Source organism: Lethenteron reissneri, unplaced genomic scaffold (genome assembly GCF_015708825.2).
Source record: "Lethenteron reissneri isolate LAM-NWPU_2019-01 unplaced genomic scaffold, ASM1570882v1 scaffold_1575, whole genome shotgun sequence".
NCBI classification, from domain to species: domain Eukaryota; kingdom Metazoa; phylum Chordata; class Hyperoartia; order Petromyzontiformes; family Petromyzontidae; genus Lethenteron; species Lethenteron reissneri.
Window position 1 is genome coordinate 71,578 of NW_026891306.1, and position 20,096 is coordinate 91,673.

Consider the following 20,096-nt stretch of genomic DNA (forward strand, 5'->3'; position numbering starts at 1 on the left):
GATTGCTCGTTAGTGCCACACATTTTAGTTTTCGTTTGCAAACTCAATCGAACTCTGCAGGGACCCGAGTTGGATTCCTGCTCACGGCCAAAAACAGTTGATGATTATCTGAACCGGTCGTGGGCCTCCCCGAGGTCAACTCGGCCTAAAAGTTGTCCCTTGTGCGATGTGTAAACATCACCACTAGGGAGACAAAGGGGGCCGGGCCTGGTTCTGGTCACCCACCCCCCCCCCCCCCCGTGTGCCACAGTGCCGGCCTTGATAAGTGCTGCTACTCGCTAACAGCACTTGCCCCCGACAGCCTGTTAGAGGCTATACAGGGGATCTTTGTCTTTGGCAGTGGCGGTGCACAAGGTGCGTGCAGGAGGTGCGTGCAGGAGGTGCGTGCAGGAGGTGCGTGCAGGAGGCCGAACGGCGCCCGGAGGAGACGCGGCCCACGAAGAGCTTCCATGAAGAAGTGCGGGAGCGAGGCGAGAGGGGGCCAAGGGATGGGCCGCGGGAGGTCTGAGGGAGGGGAGCGAAGGGGGGGGGGGGCAGATGAAGGTCAGCGAGGGACAGGAGCTCGGCCTGAGGGGCACAGAACTGGGGCGGAGTCGGGAAGCGGGAGGGGAAGAGGGGAGAGAGAGACGGCGCAGCAAGAGTCGAGGGCCAGAGACGCGGCGAGCGAGAGACGCAGAGACGAGGCGGCGAGGGGAGCACGGCAAGAGAGAGAGAGAGACAACCATCAGAGGAATTTCATTCAACGGTTCTTGAGGCAGAGGCTAGGGGGGTCCGGTTCGGACGGAGCGAGAGAGACGGGGCGAGATGAGGGGAGGGGCAGAGACGTCGCGAGAGATCGGCAAAGAGAAGGGGAGGCGAGGGGAAGACAGGAAGAGAGAGAGAGACATCAGAGGGCGCCGAACCTTCGTCGATTTATAAGCGAGAGGTTAGGGGGATTCAGTTGGGAAGGAGGGAGAGAGACGGGGGCGCAGAGAGGGGGAGAGACGGGGGGGCAGAGAGGGAGGGAGACGGGGGGGCAGAGAGGGAGGGAGACGGGGGGGCAGAGAGGGGGAGAGACGGGGGGGCAGGGAGGGAGGGAGACGGGGGGGCAGAGAGGGGGAGAGACAAAGGGACAGGGAGAGAGAGAGATGTAGATGCCACTGGTTCTTCACGTTCTGCAGATGCCACCGATTCTTCACGTTCTGCAGATGTAGAAGCCACTATTTCTTCATGTTCTGCAGATGTAGAAGCCACTGTTTCTTCACGTTCTACAGATGTAGATGCCACTGGTTCTTCACGCTATGCAGATGTAGATGCCACTGGTTCTTCACGCTATGCAGATGTAGATGCCACTGGTTCTTCACGTTCTGCAGATGTAAATGCCACTGATTCTTCACGTTCTGCAGATGTAGATGCCACTGGTTCTTCACGTTCTGCAGATGCCACCGATTCTTCACGTTCTGCAGATGTAGAAGCCACTATTTCTTCATGTTCTGCAGATGTAGAAGCCACTGTTTCTTTACGTTCTACAGATGTAGATGCCACTGGTTCTTCACGCTATGCAGATGTAGATGCCACTGGTTCTTCACGCTATGCAGATGTAGATGCCACTGGTTCTTCACGTTCTGCAGATGTAGATGCCACTGGTTCTTCACGTTCTGCAGATGTAGATGCCACTGGTTCTTCACGTTCTGCAGATGTAAATGCCACTGATTCTTCACGTTCTGCAGATGTAAATGCCACTGGTTCTTCACGTTCTGCAGATGTAGATGCCACTGGTTCTTCACGTTCTGCAGATGCCACTGATACTTCACGCTCTACAGATGTAGATGCCACTGGTTCTTCACGTTCTGCAGATGCCACTGGTTCTTCACGTTCTGCAGATGTAGATGCCACTGATTCTTCACGCTCTGCAGATGTAGATGCCACTGGTTCTTCACGTTCTGCAGATGCCACCGATTCTTCACGCTCTGCAGATGTAGATGCCACTGGTTCTTCACGTTCTGCAGATGTAGATGCCACTGGTTCTTCATGTTCTGCAGATGTAGATGCCACTGGTTCTTCACGCTCTGCAGATGTAGAAGCCACTATTTCTTCACGTTCTGCAGATGTAGATGCCACTGGTTCTTCATGTTCTGCAGATGTAGATGCCACTGATTCACGTTCTACAGATGTAGATACTAATTCCCTTTGGCACGTGTTTCCTCTCTATTCTCTTGAAATACCTACTAAGAGATGTCTGCACAGTTGTTCTCTTCATCTCTGCACAAATCAACTTGTGATGGGCAATCGCATCGTTGAACTGCGGTAACGGGACATACGGACAGGTTTGCACGTATCTCTGAAAGTTCCCAAGTCGAATGTTTGTAAGTAGAGGTAGTCCCTGTACTACATCGGGCACAAGCTGGGGGCAGGGGTGGGGGGTCAGGGAATTGGGTGATGCAACAGATGTTCATTAGGGATAGAGAAGGGGTTGGTTGTCACTGTGGAGGCGGCATTGCCGAGGGGACAGGACAGGAAGGGTGGGTCACCCTTGACACGTGAAGGACACGGCTTCGAATCCCGTCTAGTGAGCAAAACGAACAAAGACGCCAAGGTCACCGTGAACTGATGTCACGACTCCCCCGCGCTGACGTCATATCGAGTTTCATTTAAGTGACGCCACTATATTTCCAAAACGAGTGTGGTTTTTACAGTATTTTTGTTTTAAGACGCGAGGTTGCCACCTGTCCTTGCTTTGATGTAATATCCCTGCATTGATGCATTTCATTTCATTAAATTGATATCACTAGATTGCCACGGTTATCATTTGTAATTCTTTACGACGCGAGTTTGCCACCTGTACTGGTTCCCCCCCCCCCAAGATCATCCTCTTATGGAGGTCGGCTCCCGTGGGATATCTCCAAGTCTTCGCAGAAATGTGACTTGGCAAGTCCTGGTTTTTTGCCAGTCGCGTGAAAGTTTGCCACTCAATAGCGTGCATGTACACGCACAGTCATCCTCCCCCGTCTCTCTTATGCTGTTGTGAATACAGAGGGAGTGCTTCAAAAACAAGTGAACACTTCTGAGACTTTGCAACAGCAGCACAGGAGAACGTGCTGCCTCCGGCCTCTGGAGACCTGCACCTGTAGAAGATTCTGGGCGCGCGTTGACAATGTTGGCGAAGACTCTTCGGCTTGCCACGCATATAAAGGATTTATAGTGAAAAACTTTGTTTTTACGGGTTATACTTATTGAAGCTATTAGGACGGAACCACGATTGACCTCCGACAGTGGCGATGATGTTCACAATGGGTGAAGGGGCTGAGTTGGTACCCGCGACGGGTTTCGCAAACTCACAACCTTTCCGAGTGTATTTCCTTACGTTGAATACAAAAAAAGCACGGAATTGCTTGCGATTTTAAGCGCTTTAATTTTGAGCGTACACGCAACGAACAGAAACAATGAACATTCACTTCACAATCAAAATGCATGTTACCACGAAAGTCCACGCCTGCCAGTTGTGTTATACTGCTCCTAATCTTATTCTTGGTTCTTTCGGGAAAGTCACGTAGAAGGGAAATAATAAAATAAAAATAAAGCAGTGAAATTCTCACGTTTCAATTGCAACACAAGCAATCATCAGGTATGATGATTGCTTCAGGTGATGATGATGATTGCTTGTGTTGCAATCAAAACGTCGTGATTTAGTTATTCTTATTTTCACCCACGCGACTTTACCGAAAGAACCATAGAGTATGGATCCTTGCAGTCACGAAAACTTCACACCTAGAAGTTCATGGCCATATCATGGCCACTCACGTGAACCACGTGTTTCCTACTCGGAATGACCCAGGTTGGGTTTGTTCACCACTTGAATGTCACAGCCTTCAAACCTTCACCTCAGCACAGTTCATTCTTCATTGCAAGGCCCGCAGGCCACTGGCGGCCCCCGATGGGCCTTTAGCGCGGTCCTCTGACATGCGCTCCCCCCTGACAATACACAAATGTGAAAACACCCCTCCCCCCAATCATCATCATGCTGCTGTCAACCCCAACTGTAATTTCAAATGTGTGGCCGCCCTCCTCAAAGATTACACTGGTCAACACACTTTGTCTGGCATGAGGTATTCCAACGGTTTTAAGGTAATTTTGGGGTGCTGATTCCAAATCTGGCATCAGTTTTTGTCTATCCCATGAGGTTTTTGAGATATCAAAGATTGCATTTTCAATAAAAACTGCAGAAGAAAAATATTAAATAAATGTGGATATCTACATAAAATGATATTATAAACACACTATCCTAAAAATACAGCACCATATTTAACACTAAAGCAGTCACTGACTCGCAACAACTTGCAATCATAAGTGACAGAGTTAATTTCGGGTAAAATCAATGAAAATGGGGTATGCCGATAGCATAAAAAATTAACCCGTAAAAACAAAGTTTTTCACTATAAATCCTTTATATGCGTGGCATCGGGGTGGCTAGAGTCCTCTCGTCCTCTGGCTTGAGATGGCTGCCACCTATGGGTCAGATGATTGTCTGCCACCATTAAATAATTGGTAATTAAATATTTAAATTTTTCCCTAAACAGTGTAAAATTTTGGAAAAATTTTTTCACGAAGATGCATTGTCACGCACGAGTCTGTGTGCAAAATGTCAGCTCGATTGGATCACGGGAAGTGGGTTAAAAAACGACCGAAAGAATTGCACGGTCCTAAGCAAGCAAGCGAACTTAATATAAAGGATTTAAAAATGAGATGTGATTGAGCAAATTTGAGATCAGATTTGGAATCAGCACCCTGAAATTAGTCTAGAACAGCTGCAAAAGTCCAGGCCAGAAAAACATGTTGTGTTGTTGTTGTTGACCAGTGTTAACGGCGAAAGTGTCCACCCCCCCACCTCCTCTCTGAAAATTGATGAAAAGCAGCGACTTAAAACTGAACACCCAAAACATTTGAACTGCGGTGGCTAAAAGTCTCCACCCTGGCTACCATTTCGCCAAGAACAATGGAACGTAAAACAACGTCCCTCAAAACAAACTCCGATTCTCTTTTAATCCTCAGATTCAGAAGTGGTGTCGACATCTGGACCCTCAAACCAGTCAAAGGGTGAGTGTCGCCGTTTTGCAGGAAGCTTGATGGAAGGTGATGCAGAGACCATCTTCCCTTGTTTGATCTTTGCTGTCAACGTGGTTTTTCTTGAGATCTCAATCGCCTGTAACAAATGAACACATTGAAGACAATTGGGCATCGTCACAAGTCTAGAGAGGTTCTCCTGCTCAAGTGAGCGTGGCTTGGTGTTCGTCTCTCGTGACGAGGTGTACGGCTCCTGCGGTGGATACGTCCTCCACGTTGCTACGGCGTGTCCTCGAAATAACACGCGCGGATTCACGGTGGGCTGCGTGTGACAGGTAAAGTTTCAAATTGAATCGGAAGGAAATTCAAACTCGTGCTAAGGTAGCCGACTTGAGGTTGGCTGCTACATCTCGGACGCTGCAAAGAAATGTCGCATGCCAGATAGTCCAAGTTTAATGTTCTACCGATATGTTGCGTGCCAGACAGTCCAAGTTTAATGTGACGCTCGCTGGGAATGACACTAAGAGACGGTGACAGGAACAACGTTGTTGTTGTCCATCCGCACGCACCTCCGATTCGCACGGTTGGCTACGCACAGTGTTGCGAACGAAGTTCAACACACACACACACGTACACACACACACACGTACACACACACACACGTACACACACACACACGTACACACACACACACGTACACACACACACGTACACACACACACGTACACACACGTACACACGTACACACACACACACGTACACACACACACGTACACACACACGTACACACGTACACACACACGTACACACGTACACACACACACACGTACACACAACAACAACAACAACCGCCATTCGCCACTAAGTGGCGGTGACGTCACCACGATGCTTGTGCCAGGCCAAGTGCACCTTGAGGCCACGTGAAGTGTCGAAAGCCCGCTGGCAGGAGGTCACGGGGCAGACCCAGGTGCCACGGGTCGACTGACCGAGATGACCGAGATGACTGGCTGATGCACCACCTGTGCCCCCTACTGTGCCAACTTGCTGTGCTTTAGCCACCCGGCGCTCCGCTCGTTGTTGTGAGCGTAGCTCCTCCGCCCTCCGTTGTTGTTGGAGGGCGACTGCCTCCAACTGCCCAGTAGCGTCCTTCACGAGCCTCCTCCACTGAGGCCGATCTTGACACCGCTGGTACCAGTCATCGGCAAGTCCACTCAGCTCCACGTCCTCCTGCACCACATCACTCCATCTCTTCTCTAGCCCGTGCCGCGCCCGTTTAGCCCCCTCGATCCGGCCGAACAAAAGCTGTTTAGGCATGCGGTGGCTGGGCATGCGGGCTACATGACCCAGCCAACGCAGCCTTGCCTGCCGGAGGAGCTCACTGATGGGACTTTGCCCAGATCTTTCAAGGATTTGTGAGCTCCTCACACAATCCAGCCTGGTTAAACCCAGGATGGATCGTAGGCAGGCCAGCCTAAATGTTTCCAACCGGCGAAGATGCTCCACCAGGGGGGTCCACGTCTCGCAAGCGTAGAGAAGGGAGGGAATGACCGTGGCCGAGAAGACCTGAAGCTTCGTGCGGAGCGACAGACCAGGTAGCTTCCACACAGCGTTACGCAACCGATGAAAAGATATTGCCGCTCGACTGATTCGGAGTGAAACCTCTGCTGATTAACTGGAGCCAGTCATAAGCACACTGCCCAGGTATGGGAAACTCTCCACTCTCTCCACAACTGCCCCATCACCAATTGGGAGTTGTGGGGGTGGAGTGTCCGATGGTACAAAATACCCAGGCAGGTGCTTAGTTTTGGTGGGGCTGATGGTAAGGCCCCACCTCTTAGTGGCACGCTCCAGTCTCAGCAGCAGCGTCTCCAACTCCTCTTCTGAATGAGCAGCTATTACCAAATCATCGGCATACATAACACGTACACACACACACGTACACACACACACGTACACACACACGCACACACGTACACACACACGCACACACGTACACACGCACACACGTACACACACACGTACACACACACACACGTACACACACACGTACACACACACACACGTACACACACACACACGTACACACACGTACACACACACACGTACACACACACGTACACACACACACGTACACACACACACGTACACACACACACACGTACACACACACACACGTACACACACACGTACACACACACAACGTACACACACACACGTACACACACACACGTACACACACACACGTACACACACACACGTACACACACGTACGTACGGACACGTACACACACACACATACACACACACGTACGTACGTGCGGACACGAGGGTCAGATCATGTACACAGGGTTCATGGCAACGTACGGTGTTGCGAACGAAGTTCAACACACATACGCACGGACAACAACACGAGTGTTAGATAATACACACAGCTCCATGACATCGTTCACACTGTTGAGGGAAGCCGGCAGCTTGGGCTGGACGGGTGCCTAGAGAGGGATGATGGACGACGGTCAAGAAAAAATGGACCGGAATGGCATCCAACGGGAGATACTCGACTGAGACGGCTCCAAGCGAGGAGATGGAGCGATGAATTGAGCGGCGTGCGTAGGCGCTGAGTGTGGATCATTATATCTGCAGGATCGTGAGAGATGGCAATTGCGCGGGGAGGTCTTCGTCCGGAAGTGGAATGATTGTGGCCGATGAAGTCTCAATGCCACAAAAACAAGAATGTCAACGTGAAAACGAGGGCTCAAAACATCTGACACGAACACAATATTATTGTAAACATTAAACAGCATTTACATAAGAGGGGGGGGGGGAGCACTCAAAAGCTCCACACTGATAGAGTCAAGAATCCATGGCTACACTGCCATCTCCTGACCACCTCGTAGGCCAAGCCTGGCAGTCCCCGGCAGTCTCCCACCGACTCAACCCCGCATCGTGTCTGAGATCTACGTTCATCAATGGGCTCATTGAAGATTGGTCAAAACAGTCGCCTTGAACGGGCGGGGTGACCAATCAGGTGACTGGCATTGATGCCGCTACACGCGGACTGGGAATGAGAGCAACCGCCAGAAGAAATGCAGCGAGACACGTGGGAAAGAGAAGAAGTCACGTCACTGCAGGCAGAAGGAGCTCTGGTGGGAGTTCTACAGAGGGTGACCGCTGTACACGGCGTCTTGGACGATGGTGGAAATACACCCGCAACTTGACCCCAGCACACACAAGCAGGCGAGCAATGAAACGGTGCGCCCATTTATAGAGAATGAGAAGATGTATTGATACTGGAGGAATGCGATGAGATATGAAGCTGTTTTTCACAGATGTCCAGAACTATTAACTTTGTATTTTTATTTGACCAGGTGAGGCCCACTGAGCTGTATAGCTCTTGTTCAGAAGTGTACTGGCCACAAATGACAGCTCAACCAAGTGGCCTATCACGTGGACATGTATAGCAGCCAAACACTCTGAGAGCGTGTTTGTAAATGTGGAGGGGAAAATCGGAGAACCTGGAGAAAAAGCCACGCGACCACGGGGAGACCTCCTGTATGCCAGGTGAGGTCGTTCACATTTCACAACAACAAACAATACAAAAACACAATAGGAGCGCAAAGTGTAGGGAAGGTAAAAAGTTTTTTTTCTAATAAACAAAAAAAACCTAAACCATTTTTTTCTTGTTAATTGTTTTTTTTACCCTTTTATCTGGCAACAAAACTGACACCTTTTTTACGAGGAGCCATGTTTGCATAGACCACAATACCTGCAGTCGGAATGCAAACAAAAAACACAACTCTGATAATGTATGCACTGTCCTTGAAGTTGATTGGTCCACACCCGAGACAGCTTTCCTTAGAGCCTAGTCTCACATGGGTTGGACCAGATGACGCCAAAATGCGCACAACTCAAAGACAATGCACCATCAGAGTATGAGAGCTTGGGGTAAGCATTTACACCATTGGAACCTCATTTATAAGGAGTCATGTTTGCATAGACCACAATACCTGCAGTCATAATGCAAACAAAAAACACAACTCTGATAATGTATGCACCGTCCTTGAAGTAGATGTTTATCTTACCAGGCAAGGCCCACTAAACCATCAGCTTCTCTCACAGAAGCGTCCCGGCCACAAGCGCGAGCAGCTCTACGAAGCGGCTCACCACGTGAAAGATTGTTGAAGAGCAACAATGATATTTTGGAGTAAGAGAAAAAAGTGCGTGACATCATCATCATCATCAGCATTGTTTAACCTGCCGCGCCGGGAGATCAAACGGGACTGCGAGTCTGGTGCACTCACCGTCTTGACATGCGTGACAACGATGGCAGATCTCATCTTGCCTGCTGCCCTGGCCTTTTCAGTCATCACGCCCGACACACTTGCTAGCAGCTCTTCGTCGACCTAGCGTATAAACGTGAATATCAATGAACACAAAATCACGCAAAGATCCTGCAATTTAAAACATTTATTCGACCTTGCCGGAATACGAGTGCATTGTACGAGCAAATCGAAATTTGCATTTTTTTTATTTTGGGAATTCAGAAACCCGTCCCTTGGTCACGGGCATGCTTTGTGAGCACTCTCCGTCTCTGGCACATTCATCCTACGTTCATTGAACAAATGCTCCAAGCTCGTCAAGACGTCTATTCCACCTTCCCACATCCAGTGACCCTTTGAATCTGATTGATGGTGATGGAGACTCGCATTAAACTGCAGAAGTGATTTTAGTTTTTAAATTGTAAATGTTTTGTTTAATGTTATTGTCAAATGAATGGCTTAGATTACAATGACATAGTTTGTTAGATTACAGCAATTATTTAATTATCTGGGAAAAACTCTCCCTCCAGTTGGTCGAGCTCTGAGTTTCACAGCGCACCGCACATTAGGAGAATGCTTCTATCCAGCGTGAACATCCACACATGACCCAATCATCCCTAGCGCTCAAGCGAGCCGCTTTGTCCCTACGAGAGTGGATCGAGTCCCATTGCATCGTCCAAAGAATTTCAATCAAAGCAGTCGCATTACTCACCATGAAATCCATGCTGTCCGAGCCCTCGGAGTCCGACAGATGCAAAACTTTTCGCTTTTTCTTCACGACCTCCCCCGTGGCAAGGGGCTTGCGGATGCCGCCCTTGGAAGGCGACTTGGCCACTGTCACCGGTGCGAGCAAAGGTGGAGTCTTGCAGATCGCACGGACACACAAACAGAGATCCCCCAGTTAGGCCTGCAGGCTTGCGGGAGTGCCGTGCTGATCGCAAACACCTAACGTCAGCGCTTTGCCCAGCGGGGTTCATTGAACGAGCCTGACTGATGACTAAGACCCGGGAGGTAAACACTGGTCCAGATCTTGGTAGCTTGGATGAATACTATATTTTTAGGTTTTTCGGTAAAGTCACGTAGGTAAAAAATTTAAATTAATAAAAGTAAAATAAAGCAAAATAAAATAAAAAATCACGACGTTTCGGAAGCAACACAAGCCTCCGTCTTCAGGTGGAACCGTCACAGCCACGACAGCTGTATCAAGTAAATGAGAGATCACAAGAAATACCACAAAGACACACAGAGAGAGATGTCTGTCTGCTTGTATGTCTGTCTATAGTTTTCTAGTTAGATTTTTGTTGCTATTTCTTTTATGCCTGATGACGATTGCTTGTGTTGCAATCGAAACGTCGTAATATGCTATTATTTAATTGGCTATTTTATCTTTAGACGTGACTTAACCGAAAGAACCAAAGAATAATTCCTGCAGTCACGAAAGCTCCAAAATTAAGATTGAATCATGTTTACATTAACCACAATACTTGCAGTCAAATGCAAAAAAAAACAATACTCTGATCATTTATGTGTTGTCCTTGAAACTGATTGGTCCACACCAGAGACAGCTTTCTTTAGAGCCCAGTCTCATATGGTGTTCATCAGTTTTGTTGCCAGAGAAAAGGGGGAAAGCCCTCTCGACAAGCGAGCTCTGCGGCACCGCACTGCTCCTGACGCCGCCGTCACAAACAACGCCAACTCACCGCTTCCAGCTGCATCTTCTTCTGAGTGAGCAGCTCCAGAATGCGGTTCACGTCGGCCAGCTCCAAGCCATCTCGGTCCAGCGCCAGCAACTCCTGGATAGTCTGCCGGTGATGGACGCTCTGTGAGGAAGAGGGGGGGGGTCGGCAGGGTGGAAGGGTCACGTGACACGGTGATCAAGAGACGTGGCCGGTCACCTCGTGAAGTGCGAAAAGCACTTGCCGGGAGTCGTCTCAGCAGGGTTCTGGTGGTACATGTTGTTTGTCGTTTATTGTGAAAATTCCGTCACAGTTCCTATGTGATCACTGTTTCATTGCTTTATTTTGGTGATTTCGAAAAGTTTACTGGTTTGGCCATGTTTGTGTTGTTGTAGTACAGAGTAAGACTGATGGCCTTAATCTAAGTTGTCTGGTGGTGGTTATTGTTGTTGTTTGACTTGCATCCCACTGGGATCGGTGTACGGTGTTTTTTCTACAATATTTTGCTGTCTTTTCTTGGATTTTCTGTTTGCACTTAGTCACAAAGTCACTTTAAGATGTTTTCTTGTTCATGTTTTTGTTTTTGTTGTTTGTTGCGGTTGCACCCGATTCAAGAGCCGAATGGCTCACAGGGCTACACCTAATCAATGAACTTGAACTTTCAGCAAAGTTCATTGCGTTGTCCACGCGACACCGACAGCCCGTAGCGCACGGCGCGTCTTCGGTCAGTAACCTCCAACCGTGGGCCACGTAGAGGACTATTTAACAAATATTTACATTTTAGTTTGGCCAGCTAAGGTCCACTGAGCTACATACCTCTTTCTCAGTAGCGATCTGGCCACATCTCCTTTAGCAGTGGCAAAATATAGTAGTAGGTTTTTACCCTTTCAACTGGTACAAAAACTGACACCTTTATACAAGGCATCATGTTTGCAATAACCACAACACAAGCAGTCAAAATGCAAACAGAAAGACACAACTCTGATGATGATATGCACTGTCCTTGAAGTTGATTGGTCCACACCCGAGACAGCTTTTCTTAAGAGCCTAGTCTCACATGGTGTTGGACCAGATGACGCCAAAAGGCGTACAACTCAAAGACAGCGCACTATCAGAGTATTGAGAGCTCGGGGTGAAGCATTTACACTATGAGACATCTCCTTTACCAGTAGCAAAATATAGTAGTAGGTTTTTACCCTTTCAACTGGTACAAAGGTGTCAGTTTTTGTACCAGTTGAAAGGGTAAAAACCTATTACTATAAAATGTGCCAGTGATGTTTTTCCCTGCACATCTCCAATCACCGGTTGTTCCATCTCGATTCGATTCTCTAGCCGCTGACGCTGCTTCAGGACCAGCTCGTTCACTGCGAAAAGACGCGTGTGGGGAAAAAGCTGTTAAATATTAAACAACGCGAGCATCACTCTTAGGTTATTTACGTAAAGTCAGGTAGGTAAAAAATTAACCCGTAAAAACAAAGTTTTTCACTATAAATCCTTTATATGCGTGGCGGCTAGAGTCCTCTCGTCCTCTGGCTTGAGATGGCTGCCACCTATGGGTCAGATGATTGCCTGCCACCATTAAGCAATTGGTAATTCAATATAATTAATTTTTTCCTAAAAAGTGTAAAGTTATGGAAAAAAATTTTCACTAAAAAAAAATTGTCACGCACAACGAGTCTGTGTGCAAAATGTCAGCTCGATTGGATCACGGGAAGTGGGTTAAAAAACGACCGAAAGATTTGCACGGTCGTAAGCGCGCAAGCAAGCAAGCAAACTTAACATAAAGGATTTAAATAAAAAACGACCGAAAGATTTGCACGGTCGTAAGCGCGCAAGCAAGCAAGCAAGCGAACTTAATATAAAGGATTTAAAAAGGAGAGTACTGTTAAACGCTGGGGATGTCAACGCTCGGTAAAGTAGAATAGTACCTGTTAAATAAGATGGTCCAAATATGTGTCGTTAAATCTTTTTTGCATGGTTAATAACATCTTTCCCATTATTACTCAGTTTGTACCCATCATCACAGTTGAAGTTATTCTAGATTTGAAGCTTTCGTGACTGCAAGGATTCATATTCTTAGGTTTTTTTCGGTAAAGTCACGTAGGTAAAAAATTAAAATTAATAAAAGTGAAATAAAAATAAAAGATTTTTATTTTATTTTTATTTTACTTTTATTAGTTGAAGTTACGTCTGTGTTTGTATATCTGGATGGCTTCGTGTAAAATTCCGTCACAGTTCCTATGATTGCTTTTTCATTGCTTTCATGGCTTTATTTTGGTGATTTCGAAAAGTGTATTGGTTTAGCCATGTTTGTGTTGTTGTAGTACAGAGTTAGACTGATGGCCTTAATCTAAGCTGTCTTGTGGTTGTTGTTGTTGTTGTTTGACTTGCATCCCACTGGGATTTTTGCACACAGCGTTGGTGTACGGTGTTTTTTCTGCAATATTTTGCTGTCTTTTCTTGGATTTTCTGTTTGTACTCAGTCACATATTCACTTTAAGATGTTTTCTTGTTCATGTTTTTGTTTTTTGTTTGTTGCAGTTGCACCCGATTCAAGAGCCGAATGGCTCACATGGCTACACCTAATACATGAAACTTGAACTTGAACAAACCTTTGATGGTAGCCAGGAGGTTTGCAGAGCATCAATCGTTGAAGGCCTGTGTTGCATTGCCGTGAAACAAAATTTGCGAAAAATGCAGGTGGATGGAAAATAAGTAAAAAACAACTCACAGAGGAAGTTTGGATATATCTGCTTTGAATTCTTAATGGCGGAACTGCACTTTGGGCAGCTATTGTTCTCCTCCAGACTCCGACGGATGCATTTGCAACTGAAACGCAGACAAAATGCAACGGCGAGTAAATTGGCAATCGCCGTTATCAGCATCATTGGAAAATTTACCAATCACCGAATATTGTCGCGCATTCGCCGGACGGTGGAAAGAAATGGAATGCAACAACAAAGTACAGTAAAACCTTGGATTGCGAGGAACTTGGTCTGCGAGTGTTTTGCAAGATGGAACAGAAGCACTTCTCCTCCGAGCAGACACGCACATACCAGAAGCTGTGGCCACACTTGGTCATGTACGGCTCTTCTATCGTGTCCAAACAGATGGGGCTGAACATGCAACAGCACAAGGGAGACGAGCAGACATTGGCAACGAAGGAAGAGTTTCCAACACAGCCCTTGTGTCGTGACATAAGAGGGAAGGGCTGCCGGGGGCTCTGGGACCCTAGGCAGATAAGCCCCTTGGCGCCAGGCACTAGGATCCCAGGCACCCCAGACACTTAAGCCCCTTGGCACCAGGCGCTAGGATCCCAGGCACCCCAGACACTTAAGCCCCTTGGCGCCAGACGCTAGGATCCCAGGCACCCCAGACACTTAAGCCCCTTGGCGCTAGGATCCCAGGCACCCCAGACAGTTAAGCCCCTTGGCACCAGGCACTAGGATCCCAGGCACCCCAGACACTTAAGCCCCTTGGCACCAGGCGCTAGGATCCCAGGCACCCCAGACACTTAAGCCCCTTGGCGCCAGACGCTAGGATCCCAGGCACCCCAGACACTTAAGCCCCTTGGCGCCAGGCACTAGGATCCCAGGCACCCCAGACAGTTAAGCCCCTTGGCACCAGGCACTAGGATCCCAGGCACCCCAGACAGTTAAGCCCCTTGGCACCAGGCACTAGGATCCCAGGCACCCCAGACGCTTAAGCCCCTTGGCGCCAGACGCTAGGATCCCAGGCACCCCAGACACTTAAGCCCCTTGGCGCCAGGCACTAGGATCCCAGGCACCCCAGACAGTTAAGCCCCTTGGCGCCAGGCGCTAGGATCCCAGGCACCCCAGACACTTAAGCCCCTTGGCGCCAGGCACTAGGATCCCAGGCACCCCAGACGCTTAAGCCCCTTGGCGCCACCAACAGGGGGGCTGTGTGCTCTGTGGGATACCTGGGGGCGCACACAACCCCACCCCTCGTTGGGGACGAGGCACAAAAGGGCAGCTCCCTGGACGATTGGGGCCAGTTGTAGCTCAAGACCCGCCAGCCAGCTTAGGACCCTGGGACGCTGTGAGGGCCAGTGGTGGGACTCTGGAACTGTGAGGGCGAGTTCCAGAACGTAGCCAGAGTAGTGTATCTAGGCTGTGTACCTAGGCTGTGTATCTAGGCTGTGTACCTAGGCTGTGTACCTAGGCTGTAACAAGAGTATCAGGACTGTTGGAGTATTGGATTGTAATAAAGAAGTTACCTCTACAAGTGTCTCCGGAACCCATTACATTTGCATCACAATGTCATGGTAATTTCAGCTCCCAATGCTGATGTACATTTGTTGATATAACTGACGCCACGTTTGCCAACATCAATCATTACATGTAGTCGCTGCCAATCATTTAAAGTAATTCCCTGCCTTCACCCATAACGCTTTAAGAAAAGATATGTTTGGATTAGTATGAAACATAATGGAACCACATCTCAATATCAACGCACTACTCTTCTCATTCAGGTGATCCAATCCATAGAAATCTTACAGCCCAACCAGTCTTCATAGATGTTCCCAAACAGCACTTTCCCCAACAAACTAAAGAGGGCTATGGTGGGAGACGTATCTTGTTTTGTGTGTGTGCACATACACAAAGACAAATATCCCCCGTATAGCCAGTACAGACTGTTGGGGCAAGTGCTGTTTGCGAGCACCTATGAAGGCCGGCACGGCACACGAGGGGTGGGTGGCCAACACCAGTGGCGATGTTTACACACTGCACCAGGTGCTCATTTAAGGCCGAGTCGACCTAGGGGAGGCCCAGGATTGGTTCAAATAATCGTCACTGGTGTTGACCGCAAGCGGGGAATTGAACTCGGGTCGCCAGGTTCGTAGCGCAGCGTAGCGCTAACAGCTGCGCCACCGCTCCCCACCCACTACACTATACACTACTATACACTACTATACACTACACTATACACTACACTATACACTAGTGCTGTACTAGTATACTATACTATACACTACACTATACACTACTATACACTACACTATACACTACACTATACACTACACTATACACTAGTGCTGTACTAGCATACTATACTATACACTACACACTACACTATACACTACACTACTATACACTACACTATACACTAGTGCTGTACTAGTATACTACACTATACACTACACTATACACTACTATACACTACACTACACTATACACTACACTATACACTAGTGCTGTACTAGTATACTACACTATACACTACACTATACACTACACTATACACTACACTATACACTACACTATTTCAAACACATGTGCACATACAAATTGTATGGACATGTATTTGTGTGTGGGTGTGCGTGTCTAATTTAGTCTGCGAGTACGTATTTTGTATCTTGTTTTTACGCATCCGTGTAATCTCTGCGTGTCTGCACGTAATCTGCATGGTGTGTGTGTGGTCTTTGTGGCTGTGCGTGGCCGCGTTTAGTCTGCATGTGTGCGTCTCTCGTCTGTGTCCGGACGCATTAGTAAGTCACATACGCGAGTCACCTCTGGCAATCACTTGCCTGCTCACTGCAGTGTGTGTGTGCGTGTGGGCCAACAGCGATTGTAGGGAGGGGGGAGGAGGTTAGGCCTAACTTCACAGGCTATTTCGTGTTTATCACAATGGGAATTTAAAAAAATTAACCCGTAAAAACTAAGTTTTTCACTATAAATCCTTTATATGCGTGTTCAATGCGCCACAACCCAGCCCACATTGGTCTTTGAAACGGGCGGCTAGCGTCCTCTCGTCCTCTGGCTTGAGATGGCTGCCACCTATGGGTCAGATGATTGCCTGCCACCATTAAGCAATTGGTAATTTAATATTTAAAAAAATTACCTAAAAAGTGTAAAATTTTGCAAAAATTTTTTCACGAAAATAAATTGTCACGCACAACGAGTCTGTGTGCAAAATGTCAGCTCGATTAGATCACGGGAAGTGGGTTAAAAAACGACCGAAAGATTTGCACGGTCGTAAGCGCGCAAGCAAGTGAACTTAATATAAAGGATTTTAAAAAACCTTAGCTTTTTTTTCAGGTACTCTCATTTCCTGGCACACGCAAAATCATTATTAAAACGGATTTGGTAAATTTAACACAAACGAAACAGCATTTCCCCACACAAATCCGGCTTGTCGCCTGATGAAGCCAGTTGCAACTACTGGAGAAACGTCGTACTCCGATTGTAAATGTTGTGGCTTGGCTCTCCAACACACCGGTTAGTGCTGAACTAGTACACTATACACTACACTACTATACACGACACTACACTATACACTACACTATACACTACACTATACACTAGTGCTGTACTAGTATACTACACTATACACTATACTACTATACACTATACTATACACTACACTATACACTACACTATACACTAGTGCTGTACAAGTATACTACACTATACACTACACTACTATACACTATACTATACACTACACTATACACTACACTACTATACACTATACTATACACTACACTACACACTATACACTACACTATACACTAGTGCTGTACTATTATACTACACTACACTATACACTACTACACACTACACTACTATATACTACACTATACACTACACTATACACTACACTATACACTACTATATACACTACACACTACACTACTATACACTACACTACTATACACTATACTATACACTATACTATACACTACACTATACACTACACTATCCACTACACTACACACTACTACACACTACACTATACACTACACTACACTATACACTACTACACACTGCACTACACACTACGCTATACACTACACTACACACTACACTATACACTACACACTACACTATACACTACTACACACTGCACTACACACTACGCTATACACTACACTACACACTACACTACACACTACTATACACTACACTATACACTACTACACACTGCACTACACACTACACTATACACTACACTACACACTACTATACACTACACTATACACTACTACACACTGCACTACACACTACACTATACACTACACTACTATACACTACACACTACACTTAAATCAGTGAAACCTGAACCAGCCCCCCCCCCCGACTAAGTGGTCCCCAACACGCGGCGGCGGCGGCGAGCGGCGTGGTCACGTGGGGACCAACAGCCGCGCACTGAACCCACCACGCCCAGTCGCTCTCCTCGACGAGCCCGCGGCGGGAGGGCGCCTGCGGCCTACTGCGCTGGCCGCCTCGAGGCGCGCCTCTCCCGGCAGCCCCGCTAGGCGAGCCCGAGGCTTCGGCCCAAGAGCAGGCCGACATCGCCGGGGAGTCTGTGAGAGAGGCACGCGAGACGCTGGTGATGACGACGACAACAGTGACACGTTGTTTGTTGTTGTCATTCAAACGTCGTGAAGGAGGAAATAGAGAAACGTCGACACCACGGGGCCCTGGCCCGGATCTCCCCCACACACACACAGTGCGCTAACCACTGCACCACCACTCACTCACACACGGTGCGCTAACCACTGCACCACCACTCATTCACACACAGTGCGCTAACCACTGGACCACCACTCCCCACTCACACCACGCGACAGCCGAAGTCACGTGCAGAGAAAATCGATTCAAGGTCAAATAATAAACTCGGATCGATTCCTATTGGGATAACAAGTGAATCGATTGTGGTCAAAAATGGAGCCGATGGAATCGATCCCTAGTGGGACTGCATTGGAATTGACAGTGGTGGTGAGTGCAAGATGGAATCGAATACATTTTCGATTACGTGGGAATCGATTATGGTGATTTGTTCTAATGAAATGGATTCACATTAGGATAACGTAGGAATCGATGTAGCTAGTGATTAGAGCGGATAGAATCGATTCCTATTGGGATACCATGCGAATCGATTGTGATAGAAACGGTGAGCGGTTTGAATCGATTCCTATTGAGATAACATTGTAGTCTATGGGTCTCTGTGTTGTGAGTCTGTCTATGGATCAACCTTCATCATCACCACCCAATATCACCCCCCCACTACCCCCCCCCCACGCACCCATTTTTATTATTTTATTATTTACCTTCTACGTGACTTTACCGAAAGAACCAAGAAGAAGAAAATAAATCTATATATATAAAATCGCAAATCTGTCTGTCTGTGTGTGTGTCTGTGTGTGTGTCTGTGTGTGTCTGTGTGTGTCTGTGTGTGTGTCGCCGGACCATACGCAGTTTCATTGGCCGAAATGTGAGGGATTTGCGAGACGCGATTGGTCCGTTTGGTTTTCCACGACGGTTGCCCCTGGCAACGGGTAGCGACGCATTCGCCGCGGGGTGGACGCCATTTTTAATTCCCGTTAAAAATATGCGCATTAACACGCGACTCTGAGGTAAATTCATCAAAGTTTCACGTCCTCTTCACTCCCCCCTCACCCCAATGTGTGCAATTACTATTATAGGGTCGGTAGATAATAAAATTATAGCGATTAGACAGTATTATTGTAGCGCGGGGGGGGGTAGCAGCCCATCTGTGTATATATGTAAGGTTATTAAGAAATATATTTTTCACCCGGGCAACGCCGGGTACTTATGCTAGTAAAATATAATAAAATACAAAAAAATAAATTAACAAATAAATAAATAATACCCCCGTTGACAGGAAGAGGGAAAAAAATCCCCTCCCCCACAATTTGGCGCCCTTTGCACGACGCGACCCGGTGAGCAGCTCAGTTCTAACGGCGTGAACACGCGGGGCGCATCGTGGGTGATCACCACCAACAACAACATCAACAACAACATCATCAACAACATTAACTACATCATCAACAACATCATCATCAACAACATTATCATCATCAACATTATCATCATCAACAACATCATCATCAACATCATCATCATCAACAACATCATCACCATCAACATCATCAACATCACCATCACCACCATCATCACCACCATCATCACCACCAACAACAACATCATCAACATCATCAACAACATCAACAACATTAACGACATCATCAACAACATCATCAACAACACCACCATCACCACCACCATCATCATCACCA

The 20,096-nt window shown here is 47.4% G+C and overlaps 1 protein-coding gene across 1 annotated transcript; it reads right to left on the minus strand.

The window, feature by feature from the left end:
• Positions 1-3,380: 3,380 nt before the first annotated feature.
• LOC133362672 (E3 ubiquitin-protein ligase COP1-like) lies at positions 3,381-18,350 on the minus strand. The gene is made up of 8 exons (XM_061581594.1): positions 18,212-18,350; positions 14,089-14,148; positions 13,764-13,861; positions 12,335-12,396; positions 11,057-11,176; positions 10,069-10,218; positions 9,339-9,440; positions 3,381-5,179 (listed from the first exon to the last, which is right to left on the minus strand). The coding sequence occupies exons 1-8, from the start codon at positions 18,346-18,348 to the stop codon at positions 5,018-5,020; spliced, it is 891 nt and encodes a 296-aa protein (XP_061437578.1). The 5' UTR covers positions 18,349-18,350; the 3' UTR covers positions 3,381-5,017.
• Positions 18,351-20,096: the final 1,746 nt, after the last annotated feature.